The sequence below is a fragment of the Procambarus clarkii genome, chromosome 59 (assembly GCF_040958095.1).
Source record: "Procambarus clarkii isolate CNS0578487 chromosome 59, FALCON_Pclarkii_2.0, whole genome shotgun sequence".
NCBI classification, from domain to species: domain Eukaryota; kingdom Metazoa; phylum Arthropoda; class Malacostraca; order Decapoda; family Cambaridae; genus Procambarus; species Procambarus clarkii.
Window position 1 is genome coordinate 15,965,970 of NC_091208.1, and position 16,945 is coordinate 15,982,914.

The following is a 16,945-nucleotide window of genomic DNA, read 5'->3' on the forward strand; positions in this document are numbered from 1 at the left end:
GCAGTCCCCTCTGATAAATCGTCAAGGGACGACGCGACAAAAGGCCAACTGCAACACCAACCGACCGAGAGACAGCACCCCAATTCCACTCCAAGGAGCGATCATAGGAGGCAAACCAAGTAATCCCAAGAACCCGAATCGAGGAGACCACCGGAAACCACGACCTATCCCACACCAGGCGGGAGGCCCACTCACCGATCCCCATCAACCCCGACTTCGCCCGATTAAGAACGGCCCCCGTAGCGGACTCAAACCGCAGGAGAACGTCCTGGACAGCTTCAACAGAACCCTCCGAAGCTACAAATAGAATGGTGTCGTCAGCATACCCGCAAACGGGTAGCCGGAGACCGGACGGCAGACAAGGAGGCACGATCAAGGAACACGCTTTCACCGCCCGAAAAAGAGGTTCCTGAAAAATCACATACAAAAGCATGGACATGGGACACCCCTGACGAACGGAACGGCAAATAGGAAAAAATGAGCTAAAAAACCCATTCACACAAACGCGACTGCGACTCCGGACATACAACAAACGGATCCACCCCACAAACACCACCGGAAACCCAAGCCTCTCCATAGCACTAAAAACAAACTCTAAAGACACCCGATCAAAGGCCTTGGACCAGTCCAAGCTGATCATAGCCGCCGAAAGCCGATACTCGGACGCATAGAGAAGCACGTCACGAAGTAAGGCATTGCAATGCATCAGGGCACGGCCAGGCACACCACAAAATTGCTCCATAGAGACCACCGACGCAACGACACCCCGACATCGACGCGCTAAAACCTTAGAAAGAATTTTATAATCAACATTTAAGAGCGTAATAGGCCTCCAATTGGAAAACAACTGCAAATCGCCCGGCTTCGGGAGTAGCCGCACGATCCCGTCACAGAAGGAATCAGGCAGAGCACCCAAACGCAAACACGCCTGCACCACTTCCAAAAGCACCCCCCCCAGCACATCCCAAAAGGTAAGGTAGAACTCAATGGGCAGGCCATCCGCACCCGGCACTCTCCCAGAACGAAACGACCGAACCACCTCCAGGAGCTCCACCGTGGAAACATCCTGCACCAACCGGGCACACTCCGAGCGCGACAAACCGGGAAAGCACCTGTCCAAAAAGGAACCCGCGAGCACACTATCACCATGCACCTCCCCATAGAGGGCCTCCAACTCCCGCCGTGCGGTAAGCAGAACACCCTCTGTGCTAGAAAGCACAGACCCATCAGGCCGCCGAAGGCCCTGGAGAAGAACGGAACCCCTAGCAGCCTTCTCCCTCCCTAAAAGAAAGGGAGAGAGCCTCTCCCCATCCACCCGCTCAGCTACACGAGCACGCACGCGAACACCGTCAGCCAACACCGCACGCAAATCACAAATACGCTCCTTACACTCAGCAATCTCACTAAAGCAGTCAACCCCAGCATTCAACCGCACATATAAAGAAGACAAACGCGCCTGAAGGAACCGCAGCAGACCAAACCTCCCGGCAGCCTCCCGCTTAGCAACAATCCCAAAAAACCTCCGACACTCCACCTTACACCACTCCCACCAAACGAACAAAGAGGAGAAATCAGCCTTCCGGGCAACGATGCCAACCCACCAGGCCCGAAACTGCGCACAAATACGTGGACAACGCAATAACCGACAATTGAGTTTCCACCACCCAGGCCCCACCCGCACCTGACTCCGGACACCAACCCGTACAACCACCATACAATGATCCGAGAAAGCCACCGGGACCGTGCGAAAATCAAAAACCGAACACTCCCCACCAGAAACATAGAACCTATCCAACCTAGAACTCGCCCCACGCGCAGCGAAGGTATACTCCAACGAGCCGCCACACAAAACAGCCGCATCGCGAAACCCGCACGCACGCAAAACCTCAATTAAAGCGGCCGAAACATTCCGAGGGTGAGCACTAGAGCAATCCCTCACACTCGTAACACAATTAAAATCCCCCCCAAAGATCAAATCCCGCGTATCATGCCGCAGGTATGGCAAAAGCCCCTCCCGAAAAAACAGCTCCCGGTCCTGACGATGCGCCACCCCAGAAGGGGCGTACACTGTCAAGAACGGAATCACAACCCCCAAATACTCAGCCCGAACAAACAAGACCCGCCCATCTTCATCCATTTCCGTGTGAAGCACGGAAATGGATGCCCTCCGCGAAAACAACATCAGCGTTCCCCCAAAGGACGTCCTCGGCGGGTTCAGCACAACATGATACTCAGCACACAACCCCTGCAACACAGACACATCCCGAACATTGTGCTCTTGGATCAGAGCCACATCCACCCGCTGCTCCCGAAGCACATCCACAAGGCCCAATTGGACCGCCAAAGCATTCAGACCACGAACATTCAAAGACGCACAAACAATAGCAGGCGCCATCGAACCTATTAATGACCCCCAGCCCCTCCAGGACCACCAGAGGGCACAGAGCCACCCACTGCAGAGGCGCCGTCAGCATCCTGAGGCTCAAACTGCCGCCGTTCCACCGTCGGGGAATCCACCATAATGCCTGGCCTCTGATCCCGCAGGAGGCGGACAGTGCCGGCATCACCCAGCGAAGCACGCCGAGACCCCGCCGCCACTGACCAGGTATCACCAACGTCCACCACCGACGAGGAATTCTTGCTGCCAACCGGCACTGCATCACTTCCGGAATCCATATCAGACACAGGAGAATTAGGAGGAGGAGGGGGGGCACCACCCAAGGCACAACTCCGCGAAGCCTCAATCCGTTTGCCAGGGGGCTCTCGACTGCGTGAGCGCGCCCCCGCAACGCGCTTCCGGCGAGGAGCATGGGAGGTCAACGCCCCCTCATGGCACGCTCCCGCAGGGGGAGCAGTAGGCGGACTCGCAATGCATGCAACAGGAACGCCGGCACCAACGACGACGCTCCCATCACCCTCAGTGAAAGCATCGCCTACAACGGGAGGCACCGAGACGACACTCCCAACACCTCGCCCATTCACCAACGAAGCACCAGGAACAGGATGCACCTCCACATCCACCGGAAGGAGAAGACGGGAATCAGGAGCAGCCACGTCCTCCACCACAGCTGGCACAGAAGACACGATAGGCACAGACGAACCAGCAGGCACATCAGTCGCAGGTGCACCACCAGGCACAACAGTCGCAGGTGCACCACCAGGCACAGCAGTCGCAGGTGCACCACCAGGCACAGCAGTCGCAGGTGCACCACCAGGCACAGCAGGCGCAGGTGCACCACCAGGCACAGCAGTTGCAGGTGCACCACCAGGCACAGCAGTCGCAGGTGCACCACCAGGCACAACAGGCGCAGGTGCACCACCAGGTACAGCAGTCGCAGGTGCACCACCAGGCACAGCAGTCGCAAGTGCACCACCAGGCACAGCCGACGCAGGTGCACCACCAGGCACAGCAGACGCAGGTGCACCACCAGGCACAGCAGTCGCAGGTGCACCACCAGGCACAGCAGTCGCAGGTGCACCACCAGGCACAGCAGTCGCAGGTGCACCACCAGGCACAGCAGTCGCAGGTGCACCACCAGGCACAACAGTCGCAGGTGCACCACCAGGCACACCAGTCGCAGGTGCACCACCAGGCACACCAGTCGCAGGTGCACCACCAGGCACAACAGTCGCAGGTGCACCACCAGGCACAACAGTCACAGGTGCCCCACCATTCACACCCCCACGCCGAGGACCAGCCAGGGATGCACCATCCTCACGGAGGGGGGGAAAATCCCCCACACTGAATACAGAAGCAGTCTCCAGTCGAGGAATCTCACACTGGGCAGCGTCATGGCCCTCCTCCCCACAGCGGAAGCACGTGCGGGCCTGCCCTGGATAGAAAACCCGGAACGGAAGACCACAGCACATAACCTTGGAGGGGATGGGCTCCTTGAGGCGCATATGCAGCGTGCGAGTACCCAGCCGGAGGCCCCGCAGCCGCCCGGCACTAAACAAGTTGTACCGATGACGCAACACCATACCATACCTCGTAAACACAGAAGAAAGCTCCACCTCTGGAAACGTAACAGGTACCCCGTGCACGCTCACAAAGGTCAGTGGACCCCACGGATCAGAGACAGTCACAGACACAGCCGAATGAGGAAGGGGAGTCGTCCGCTCGTTCCAACACCCCACAAACCGCTCGTATCCAGGTGACGTGGCAAACGTCACCGCCACGCGAGTGGGAGAAAATTTCTCGAGACCAAGGAGATCTTTAACATCCACCTGAAGGACATCCAAAAGCGCAGCCGCCACTAGTTCCCAATCCACCGGTGCAGAGAACTCCAGCCGAGCAGTATTCACACGGCGGATGCGGCCACCACCAGCCGCCGCCATATTGCTGACCTCCGCCTCAGTCAGCTGGCGCCCCGCAGCAACGAGCAACCACCACCAGTCAGCGACAAACAGCTACTGGCAGCCAGAGCCCGACGTCCACGCCCCCCAGAGGCAGAGGCTCTCATTTGTTTGACATCGTGCTACTACGGACTTTAACGTAACGTTAAATTATTGTTGCCTTGTATTGTTATTATTAAGTTTTATGAATAAATATTATTGTTACTAAACGACAAGTGTCTTTTCGTCAACACCTTCCGATAAAATTGTCCCCGGCATTAGACTCTGCCTTACATTTGAAGTTGGATATATGCTGTTCTGGATAGTTCTGGGCCAATTTCAGTTGGTCCAGAAGTGGCTATGAACCAGTTTCATAGCCACACACGCCAATATAAATTTGGTGTGAGAGTCCCTAGAGCTACCTTTACAACTGCCACAGCGGTTACAGGAGCTCCACGACTCAGTGGATCAAAGAGTGCCAGGGATTTGGACTCTGGTGGCGGCTCTGTGCCACCTGTTGCAGCCTTAAAGTAAGAAGCTGCTCTTGCAGCACTTGTTTGTTGTTAGTGCAGTTCTTTCTGACTGAGGTCACCTGTATTAGTGCCATCCCCAATAGGCACCATCTCACAACTTGTACAAATTAGCACTTGCTCACACTAGTACCTGTTTACAATATGACTTGCTTACACTAGCACTTGTTCATGCTAGGATTTGTACAAACTAGCACATGGTCACACTAGCACATATACAAACTAGCACTTGCACTAACTAGCACTCTTTCACACTAGCACTTGTTCGCACTAGCACTTGCTCACGCTACCACTTATACAACCTAGCACTAGCACTTTCTCACACTAGCACTTATACAAACTATTACGTGCTCCAACTAGCACTTACACTGCCATATGATGATTTAGTTAGCATGCAATATTAATTGTTCTTGCATTTCCCACTCCCCTAAGAACAAAAGTCTGAAGAGTTTAGTTAATATCATAATATACATACCATTCCATTCACCTGGGCCTCTAGGAGACTCGAACCCTGGACCCCACGTGTGTGAGGCAGAGTCTCCTAGAGCCCAGGTGTATGGAATGTTTGTTTCCACGGAAGTGTGGATGACAACTTGTATACATACCAGCCTTCATCTTGTAGGTTATGCAGTTCTGGGGATCGTAGAGAATGTCCCTTGAAGGTGAGGAGAGCCTCATACCAGCCATTGACCTCCCGTGGAGGGACCCTGAAGAAGGAATCCCTTACCATGTTGTTCAAGTTGACTGTTTTCATCTCTCCATCGTTGTGTACACTGCAAGCAAGTCATATATAAATTGCTGAGTTAAACATGCAGGCTTCTGATAGTCCTAAGACAGTTCACATATTCTTACCTGGGAGGGCACCCTTGACACTCTGTTCTCACGGCCTTAAGAGTGGCATCTTAACCTGGTGAGGAGGCACTTGTGCCGTTCTTGGGCGGATGCGAGAGGTTGTTGCTTCCCTCGCCTAGGGTGGCGTGCAACAAAGGCACCGGCAGTGATACGACACCCACCAGAGTGGTCGCCCTGTGTGAATGAATGAATTAGGCGTCGTGATGGGTCACGACGCCCAAAGACTGTTCTCAGCTAAATTAGGGGACTGCTATTAGGAACTTAGGAACCCTGTGTGTGTCGGCTCACGCTCAGCCCTCCATACTGTCCGCTGTATTGGTTGGTTTTATCCCACTGTCCAACCGTCTAATTTACTTTTGCTTTGGAAATTTCATTGATTATCTCATATTTTCCCTCAGAATCGTGTGGTTGGCGACCAGACCCACGTCATGTTGTGCTACTCTGGAAGATATACTCCTCCTTCAACCCGTCCTCCTAATAGAGCGTCGCATTTTGACGCATACTTTGTCAAAGGCCAAAAATCGTCCTACTAGAAAATGGTACCTGCTCGCGAAATTGACATCCTGTCCCGTTTTCTCTTTTTGGTCCTCTGGTAGGTTAAGATAGGGAACTTTATTACGATTGTTTCTTGACATTGGGAAACCTTAGGACAGGCTGCCTCTTTAGCCCTGGAGACCCCTTCCGGCTGGTCCCATGGCCGCTGCTATGCTGAGACCTGAATCTTCACTGCAACTTTGATTGCCCTGACGATCGTCTCCCATTCTTTTGTGACATTGGCGACTACTACGGTGCACAGTGTGACCAGCTCATTATTAAACTACAGTTCCTCGATGCTTGTAACGACGACACGGTATGTCCCCCTTGCTCTGGTGTTTTACACACCCCTACCCTGCCCAAATTCTTAAAACTAAACAGTCCATGCTTCAACTTAAACACGAGGACAACAATCATTTCTCTGATTGGATCTGTTCACGAATGTGCTCCCGATTCCTTCGTATCTCCTGTTCCTCTGCAGGTCTGCTGCCTGAAGTGACCCTCTTGCCCGATCTACACGTCCAACCCCCGTCCTCTACCCTTGCCTGGCACTCCACTTTCTCCTTCATCTTGTCCATAAACTTTTTTACTCTACCTCTTGCTTTTCCTTGGTGGCGTTTTGACACAGCAGATGAGGACTGATTTATGACTTCCGCCAATATTCACTGAACCTCACTTCATCAAGTTCAAAATCCCTTCTCTTTCAGCTAGCCTACTTTGATGCTTTTGCCTGCTGGCCACTGTAAGCCCACAACCTGGATGAAGCACCGACATTTTCTGGCATGGCCATTAGTATCTCTGCGGTGCGTTGGTTTTGGTACCATAGAGACATCCCCGAAATTAGCAGACTTGCATTACAAACAAAGTAGGGATTTTACAAACAAACATGCCTACTGAGAACCACGACCAGAATCTTGTATGCTAAATAAGATGAGTAAAGCATAAAGAGCTAAGATCAACGTCAAGGCTAGCCCTAGGGTAGCTGCTGGACCCCTTGAAAGCTAAACATTAGCATCCCTATAACATGTTTGAAACATATGCTGAATTTATGGCATATGTTTAACATATGACAGAGGCAAACTAAATCCTGTGCAAACACTTAATGCAAATAAAATATTCCAATCTATGGAACTCATTCCCTAATGAATAAAAAATTGTCCAACCCATGCCTTATTCAAAAGTAAAATAAAAAAGTACCTAATTTCATCCTCATAGTTTCCTGCCTTGTGCTTCAAACTCACACTGTGTCTTGTACTACTCACTTCCCCAATATTAGTACTAAAGACATATATTGACATCAATGTAATCACCTTGTCAATTTATATTGCAGTTATATGTTGATCTAAAATTTTGCTACAATGTACCTTTTCTTCTTACCTGATAGGTTAGATTTAGGACTTGCCCGAAACGCTATGCATGTTATTGTCTTTGCAAGAATGTAAAAATACCAATATTATGGACTCTCATAAACCCATTGTACCTTCTGTAAATACAAATTATTATTATTATTATTATTATTATTATTATTATTATTATTATTATTTGAACGAATCCACAAGGGCCTTGACGAGGGTTCGAATCTATGCGCTGGAAGTTCCCAGATCTTGTTCCAGGGTTTTTCGAACCCTCATCAAGACATTTGTGGATTTGTTCATTTGATATTTAACGTTATTGTAATTATGTGTTTATTATTATTTATTTATTTATTTATTTATTTATTTATTATATATACAAGAAGGTACATTGGGTTTGTGAGAATACATTGGATAGTACAGTATTTACATTCTTGTAAAGCCACTAGTACACACAGCGTTTCGGGCAGGTCCTTAATCAAGCAGATAATTTTAAGTAGGTAATTTCAATCAGAATTGATAAATGATAAAGATACATTACAAGAGAAAAATGAGATGAGAGAGATAAGTAAGTATATTAAAGCACATTGATATATTAAAGCACTGATTGATTACATTGACAGCTTGATTAGTAATTTAAACAAGATTAATAGACACCATACAGCAGATTGACAGCACATATAAGACAGCAATGATCACAATGGTAAAGATGTTCAGAATGGGTACATAAAGATTGAGAGACTGGGTAGCAAAAGATACAGATAAACAAGATTTATAAACACCATATAACAGATTGGCAGCACATATAAGAAAACAGCAATGTTCACAATGGTAAAGATGTTCAAATTGGGAACATAAAGGTTGGGAGATTGGGTAGCAATAGATACAGTGCAATTTTAAGGCAAAAAGTGAAAAATTATGAAGATGAAATTAGGTACTTTTTAGTATTGATTTTGAATGATGTAAAAGTTGGACAGCTTTTCAATTCAGTAGGGAGTGAGTTCCATAAACTGGGTCCCTTTATTTGCATAGAGTGTTTACACAGATTAAGTTTAACTCTGGGGATATCGAAGAGATATTTATTTCTGGTGTGGTGATAATGGGTCCTATTACATCTGTCCAGGAAGAGTTTCAGACAAGGATTTGCATTTAGGAACAGGGTTTTGTAAATGTAGTTGACACAAGAGAATTTGTGGAGAGAGATTATGTTTAGCATGTTTAGGGAGTTAAACAAGGGGGCTGAGTGTTGTCTGAAAACAGAATTTGATATTATTCTGATAGATTTTTGCTGGGTGATGATGGACTTGAGGTGGTTTGCAGTGGTTGAACCCCATGCACAGATACCATAGTTGAGATAGGGATAGATTAGTGCATAATATAGAGAGATGAGAGCAGAGTTAGGAACATAATATCTGATTTTGGAAAGTATACCAACTGTTTTAGAGACTTTCTTAGTTATGTGTTGTATGTGGGTACTGAAGTTGAGTCTCTTGTCTAGGAATATGCCAAGAAACTTTCCATCATTTTTATTGCTAATGTTTACATTGTCAATCTGAAGCTGAATTGCATTTGTAGATTTGCTTCCAAATCATTATTATTCATTATCATTATTCATTATCATTATTATTCCAAATCATTATTATTTGCTTCCATTATTATTATTTCTATAACAAGAAATAAAAATAGCTAATCGTAAAAGCCATAACCACCTGGATTAATAAAGTCGACTGAACTTAGAAGATCGATTTCCCTCTCTTCGTCAAGGGGTTTTCCTGCTTGCACTGGTTGTGGCTGTGCTGAGCCCTGACATCGCTCTGTCCTCGGCTTCCCTGCCGATTATCTCTTTACCACTGCTTTTCCCCTGGGAGGTATGTCTCCTGTGTCACCTGTTGGGGCTGGTTCGTATTTCCCGTGCGATCCCTACTGTGTTTGTAATACAGCACTTTATGTCCCTCTTATTCCTGGTTAAGCATTGCCGTTGTAATACAATTAACCTCGCTCTGTTCCTTCCTGTGCTCTTACTTTCATAGACTTGTTTGGCCAATCTACATGGGCAAAGTATAGCGATCTGCCAGACTCTGACTGGTCCACAACTTCCACCGTCCATTATGATTTCATATTCGCTGCCACCTCGCCCAGTCTATCGATTCCACGGTCACATTCCGCCCAACAACTCTGGTGTGAGGAATATGTGTGTGAATAACAAATTCAATATAATTTTATTCCAACATAATTGAGGCAGTTGAGAGAGGTAACGTTTGTGATGTTGTGTAGCTTGACTTTAGCAAAGCGTTTGATACAATGCCACATGAAAGACTGATATAAAAAAGATAGATTCTCGTGATATTGGAGGTGCTATATTAAGTTGGATTAGGGCATCTTCTTGAGGTTATCTTGAGATGATTTCGGGGCTTTTTAGTGTCCCCGCGGCCCGGTCCTCGACCAGGCCTCCACCCCCAGGAAGCAGCCCGTGACAGCTGACTAACACCCAGGTACCTATTTTACTGCTAGGTAACAGGGGCATAGGGTGAAAGAAACTCTGCCCATTGTTTCTCGCCGGTGCCTGGGATCGAACCCAGGACCACATGATCCCAAGTCCAGCCTGCTGTCCGCTCGGCCGACCGGCTCCCCCGGCTATACCAAAGGAAACATGGCTATACATGGAAATGGCATGGCTATACCAAAGGAAACAAAGAGTTAGTATAAATGGGGTTAATTCAGACTGGGAAAATGTTGTAAGTGGAGTGCCTCAAAGATTGTCCTGAGACCTCTGTTATTCATAATATATATAAATGATTTAGATTCAGGTTTGAGTCGCAATATTTGCAGATGTTCCGATGATACAAAAATCGGCAGTGAAATAAACACGGAAAAAGACTCTCTGTCACTTCAAGACGATCTAAATAGGGTTCTGAAATGATCACAAGATTTGGCAGATGCAGTTTAATGATGATAAATGTAAGGTTTTGAGGCTAGGTAATGATGATAGATTTACAAGATACGAGCTAGATGGTGTTATGTTTGCGAAGTAGGATTGCGAAAGGGATCTGGGAGTTATGATGAGTAAGAATTTAAAACTAAACAATCAATTCATTAATATTCATAATAAGGCAAATAGGACACTGGGATTTATTAATCGAAGCGTTAGTAACAAGACACCTGGTTCTTGTATAACCAACCTGTCCTGGTTCTTCAACTATATCTTGCTCTGGTTAGGCCCCATTTAAATTATGCAGTTCAATATTGGTCGCCGTACTATAGAATGGATATCAATTCACTAGAACGCGTCCAGAGGAGGATGACAAAGTTAATCCCTCAAATTAGAAACCTGTCATATGAAGAAAGATTGACAAAGCTTAAATATACTCTCTAGAAAGGCGAAGAACTAGGCGTAACATGATAGAGGTTTACAAGTGGATGAATGGACATAACAAAGGGGATATTAATGGGGGGTATTAAAAGTATCAACACAAGACAGAACACGAAATAATGGGTATAAATTGGATAAATTTAGATTTAGAAAAGACCTGGGAAAATACTGGTTCGGTAATAGGGTTGTTGATTTGTGGAACCAATTACCGCGTAACGTGGTGGAGGTGGGGTCCCTCGATTGTTTTCGAACGTGGGTTGGACATGTATATGAGTGGGATTGGGTGGTTATAAGTAGGAGCTGCCTCGTATGGGCCAATAGACCCTTTTCAGTTACCTTTATTTTTATTTTCTTATGTTCTTACCTTTTGAATCAGTCTTTCATGTGGCACTGTATCATAAGCATTGCTAAAGTCAAGGTACACAACATCACAAACCTTACCACTATCAACTGTCTCAACTATGCTGGAGTAAAATGATAGAAAATTTGTTAAACATGAAAGACCATTTGTAAAACCATGTTGTGAATCATTTATTAATTTATGTTTTTCAAGAAGACGAATTGTATTTGCAACTATCGATTCTAGTAACTTTTCCACAATAGACGTTAGGCTAATTGGCCGATAGTTTGACACAAGTGATCTATCTCCTTTCTTAAAAATTGGTACCACATTAGGTACCTTCCATGACTCTGGCACACTGCCTAACTCTAATGATTTAGTTTGATATGGTAGACAGTGGTTCTCAAAGCTTCTCTTTGCATTCTTTAAGCATCCTGGCAAACTGTTCGTCCGGCCCTGGGGATTTGGTTTAGTTTGAGTTTCACTATTAGTTTAATAACATCCTCCCTGGTAACTGCTAAACTAGTCAACCTGTCCTCGTCCCCACCCACATTGACTTGTTCTGCTGAAGGCATAGTGTTACGTTCCTCTTATGTAAATACAAAGATGAAATATTTATTAAAAATACTACTCATCTCTTTGTCATTATCCATTATCTGACCTGTCTAAGTTTTTAATGGACTTATCCTTTCCATAATCTTTATTCGATATAACTGAAAAAATCTCTAGTATTTGCCTTTGCTTGCTCTGCTATGCGAACTTAAGTTTCTTTTTGCTTAGCTTAATTCTTCTTTTTTAACATTTCTAACCAGTTGTACGAATTCTTGTTCAAAACTGACTTCTCCATTCCCACTCCTTTTGTACCACCCACTCTTTTTACCTATAAGATTCTTCAGATCCTTTGTTATCCATTTCGGGTCATTAGTATTCCGATCTATTAAATTTTTATGGTATACTACGTTCCTATGCCTTGCTTAGAATATTTTTTAATAAGTTATATTTTGAATCCACATCGAAATACCTTTTTACACCACCCATCGCTGTGTTCATGTCTCGCTCCAAGACAGGCCCATCCCCCCATGCTCAGGACTTTCCAATCTATTTGACCCAAATAATTTCTTAGGCTTTTAAAATAAGTTTTTCGCAGATCTGGCACTTTAACAGAATTTTCTCCTGCAAATGCTACTCCATTCTATGCTAAAACTGATTTCTTTGTGATCACTGTTTCCTAGCTCACTCCGTATTTAGATTGTCATTAATCTGTGTGTCCCTGTTAGTTAACACTACATCTAAAATATTATTTTCTCGCGTTGGTTCCTTAATGTGTTGCATAAGAAAGCAATCGTCAATTAATTCTAGAAAATCTCCATTATTATTACATTATTGAAATCTTCATTATTTCCTGTTCTGTTAAACCAATTTATTCCACTAAAATTAAAGTCACCCATGACAAAAATACTGTTAGACCTAGATGCTCTAGATATTTCATTCCATAAATGCTTTGCTTCCATTCTAAGTTTAGTGGCCTGTACTTAATTCCTTTAATAAAATTATTTGCTTTTTCGTTTAATTCTATCCAAATAGTTTCTGTGTGTGGCTCAGTTTTGATTCACTATTTGAGACTACATTTCAAATTTCCTCTAACATATATGGCTACACCCCCTCCTCGTCTAATATATCTATCTGTGTGAAATAGTTTAAATCCATTGATTTGATATTCAACTAATAATTCCCTATTTTTTACATTCATCCACGTTTCAGTAAGTGCAATAATATCTATTTTTCTGTGCAGACAAGAGCATTTAAATCGTTTATTTTGGTTCTTAGACTCCTATTGTTCGTGTAATATACGCTAAGTGTATTGTTATTTGAAAGTAGCAGGAACTGCTGTTAAGTGTATTGTTATTTGAAAGTAGCAGGAACTGCTGTTAAGTGTATTGTTATTTGAAAGTAGCAGGAACTGCTACTTTGGGTCTGAGTGGACACCCCTGTGTCAGTTAGTTCATTTTGAGGAGCCTCAAGCAGCCTGAACTGACGTTCGACTACACTGACTGACTGAATCGTACTGCATAGTGCCACTATGGACTTTAAGTAACATTAAATTATGTGGGTGTGGGTATCTGGCTAATGATTGGCCGAAGTGGGTTTCCAGGTTTGAGGGTCTTGACTGGCCACTTGGGCCAATCATCAGCCAGATACCCACATCCCACATACAGACTGGCCAAGTGACTCAACTGCCTGCTGACTCCATATGTGATCCTGTACTTTTATCCTCAAGTCTTCAAAGGAATTTGTTGACTTAATGCGGGAAGCTCGAGTCACAGGGATGAGTGCCTCTCTAGATGTGGAGTCGCTGTTTACCAACTGACGAAACTAACTCACTCACTCACTCACTCACTCACTCACTCACTCACTCACTCACTCACTCACTCACTCACTCACTCACACACTCACACACTCACACACACACACATACACACTCTCTCTCTCTCTCTCTCTCTCTCTCTCTCTCTCTCTCTCTCTCTCTCTCTCTCTCTCTCTCTCTCTCCCTCTCTCTTTCTCTCTCTCTTTCTCTTCGCACAAGACGAAGCTGGAAGCTGGAAAAAGTTCAGAGGTATGCCACTAGGCTAGTCCCAGAACTAAGAGGCATGAGTTATGAGGACAGGCTGCGTGAACTGCACCTCACGTCGCTGGAAGACAGAAGAGCTCGGCGAGACATGATCACCACATACAAAATTTTCAGGGAAATTGAGAGGGTAGACAAGGAGGCATTATTTAACATGGATGATACACGCACAAGGGGACACATGCGAAAGCTGAGTACACAAATGAGCCACAGAAACATTAGAAAGAACTTTTTCAGTGTCAGAGTAGTTAGTAAATGGAATGCACTAGGAAGTGATGTGGTGGAGGTTGACTCTGTACACAGTTTCAAATGTAGATATGATAGAGCCCAATAGGCTCAGGAATCTGTACATCAGTTGATTGACGGTTGAGGGGCGGGACCAAAGAGCCAGACCTCAATCCCCGCAAGCACAACTAGGTGAGTACACACACACACACACACACACACACACACACACACACACACACACACACACACACACACACACACATATAGAGCCCATATTGGATAGAGCCCAATAGGCTCAGGAACCTGTACACCTGTTGATTGACAGTTGAGAGGCGGGACCAAAGAGCCAGAGCTCAACCCCCGCAAGCACAACTAGGTGAGTACAACTAGGTGAGTACACACACACACACACACACACACATTGAGCATAGCATTGAGAAGGTTTTCAGGCTAGGTTGGTACAACAAAGACCGAGACGGAATGATAAAGATAGTGTTTGCAAACGAGAACACAAAGGAGAAGATCCTATCAAGGAAGAGCTTCCTGAAAAACGTGGGAAAATTAAAAAATGTATTCCTCCAGAGAGACATGACAAGGGAGGAGAGAGCCGTGGCGGCAGAAGCAAGGAAGAGGCGCAGGGCGAGAGGGGAAAACCAGGAAGTCACAGCTCCCAACACAACACCCCCAGAAGCGAGGGGGGAACCCACAACCAGCTACCCAGTAACACCAGAAGGGAGGACAACCCCGCCTCCCTCCTCTGCATAGAAAACCCCCCCTACCCCAAACCCTCCCTGCCCCCGACTCAAATGTTCAGCCAAATCTCCCTCCCCCCACACCCAATCCCTACCCTTCTACCCCTCCCCTCCTCCCGAGTCCTCCCTCCCCCCCCCTTTCCTTCCCGTCCTCCCTCCCCTTTTACCCCATACCCTTCCTGTCCCTCCCCCTTCACTGGATCCCCCGCCCCTCATCCCAGTATCCTCTGAGACCCTGTTATCCACCTCACAGGTCCTCACACCCATGGAACAGCCTCCCCCACCAGCAGAACACTCACCAAGGAGGCGATTTGAGAAGGGACAGAAGAAAGTGAGCCTCAAAGCGATGTACACTAACATAGATGGAATTACAAATAAAGCAAATGAGCTTGAAGAACGGGTACTAGAGGAAAACCCAGACATAATAGCCCTCACAGAAACAAAGATCACGAAAACGATAACAAACGCAGTGTTCCCACAGGACTATTATGTTATGAGGAAAGAGAGGGAAGGAAGAGGTGGGGGTGGTGTAGCTCTGCTGGTAAGAAAAGGCTGGGATTTTGAGGAGATGGATATTCAGGGCTGTGAAGGGTTCAGTGACTACATAGCAGGTACCGTAACAAATGGAGGGAAAAAAAATTATAGTCGTAGTCATATATAATCCACCACCAAATGACAGAAGACCTAGAGAGGAATATGATAGAAACAACATGGCCACCATTAACATAATAGAAAGAGCAGCTTCTGTTGCTAGCAGGAATGGATCTGGACTACTAATTATGGGAGAGTTCAACCATGGGAAGATAGATTGGAAGAACAGAGACCCGCATGGAGGACCAGAAACATGGAGAGTTAAGCTGCTGGACGTGGCAACAAGAAACTTTCTAAGCCAGCACATCAAAGAACCAACAAGAATGAGAGGAGAAGATGAACCAGCAATGCTTGATTTGATATTTACCCTTAATGAGTGGGATATAAGAGAAGTTAAGATGGAAACGCCCTTGGGAATGAGTGACCACAGTGTATTGAACTTTGAGTACCTGGTAGAGCTAGGACTTATCTCCCCCAAAAAAGAACTAGGAATCAAAAGACTGGCATACCGAAAGGGAAATTATGAACAGATGAGAAGTTTCCTAAGTGAAATACCTTGGGACACAGACCTCAGAGATAAGTCTGTACAGGGTATGATGGACTATGTTACCCAAAAGTTTCAGGAGGCAGTAAACAGGTTCATCCCGGCCGAAAGGGAAAAATCCGAGAAGCAACAGAAGAATCCATGGTATAATAGGGCATGTATGGAAGCGAAGAAACTGAACAAAAGGGCGTGGAGGAACTTCCGGAATAACAGAACACCAGAAAGCAGAGAGAGATACCAGAGAACCAGGAATGAGTACGTCAGGGTGAGGAGAGAAGCAGAGAAAAGTTTTGAAAATGATATAGCAAACAAAGCCAAGGCCGAACCAAAGCTACTCCACAGTCACATCAGAAGGAAAACAACAGTGAAAGAACAGGTATTGAAACTTCGAACAGGCGATGACAGGTATACAGAGAATGACAGAGAGGTGTGTGAAGAACTCAACAAGAGGTTCCAGGAGGTCTTCACAATAGAACAAGGTGAGGTCACTGTGCTAGGAGAAAGAGAGGTAAACCAGGCGGCCTTCGAAGAGTTCGAAATTACGAGAGAGGAGGTCAAGAGACACCTGCTGGATCTGGATGTTAGAAAGGCTGTTGGTCCAGATGGGATCTCACCATGGATACTGAAAGTGTGTGCAGAGGCACTTTGCTTGCCTACTCTCCATAGTGTATAGTAAGTCACTGGAGACTGGGAGACCTACCAGAAATATGGAAGACGGCGAATGTGGTCCCAATATACAAAAAGGGCTACAGGCAAGAATCACTGAACTACAGGCCAGTGTCCTTGACTTGTATACCATGCAACGTGATGGAGAAGATCGTGAGAAAAAACCTGGTAACACATCTGGAGAGAAGGGACTTCGTGACAAATCGCCAACATGGGTTCAGGGAG

The 16,945-nt window shown here is 46.0% G+C and overlaps 1 protein-coding gene across 1 annotated transcript in view; it reads right to left on the reverse strand.

The window, feature by feature from the left end:
* The window catches only part of LOC123768337 (gamma-butyrobetaine dioxygenase), a 278,683-nt gene that overhangs the window by 15,348 nt on the left and 246,390 nt on the right, over positions 1-16,945 (reverse strand). Inside the window, 2 exon segments of the mRNA XM_069306882.1 lie at positions 5,471-5,522; positions 5,524-5,638. Of these exon segments, the coding sequence (XP_069162983.1) occupies positions 5,471-5,522; positions 5,524-5,638 (167 nt within the window).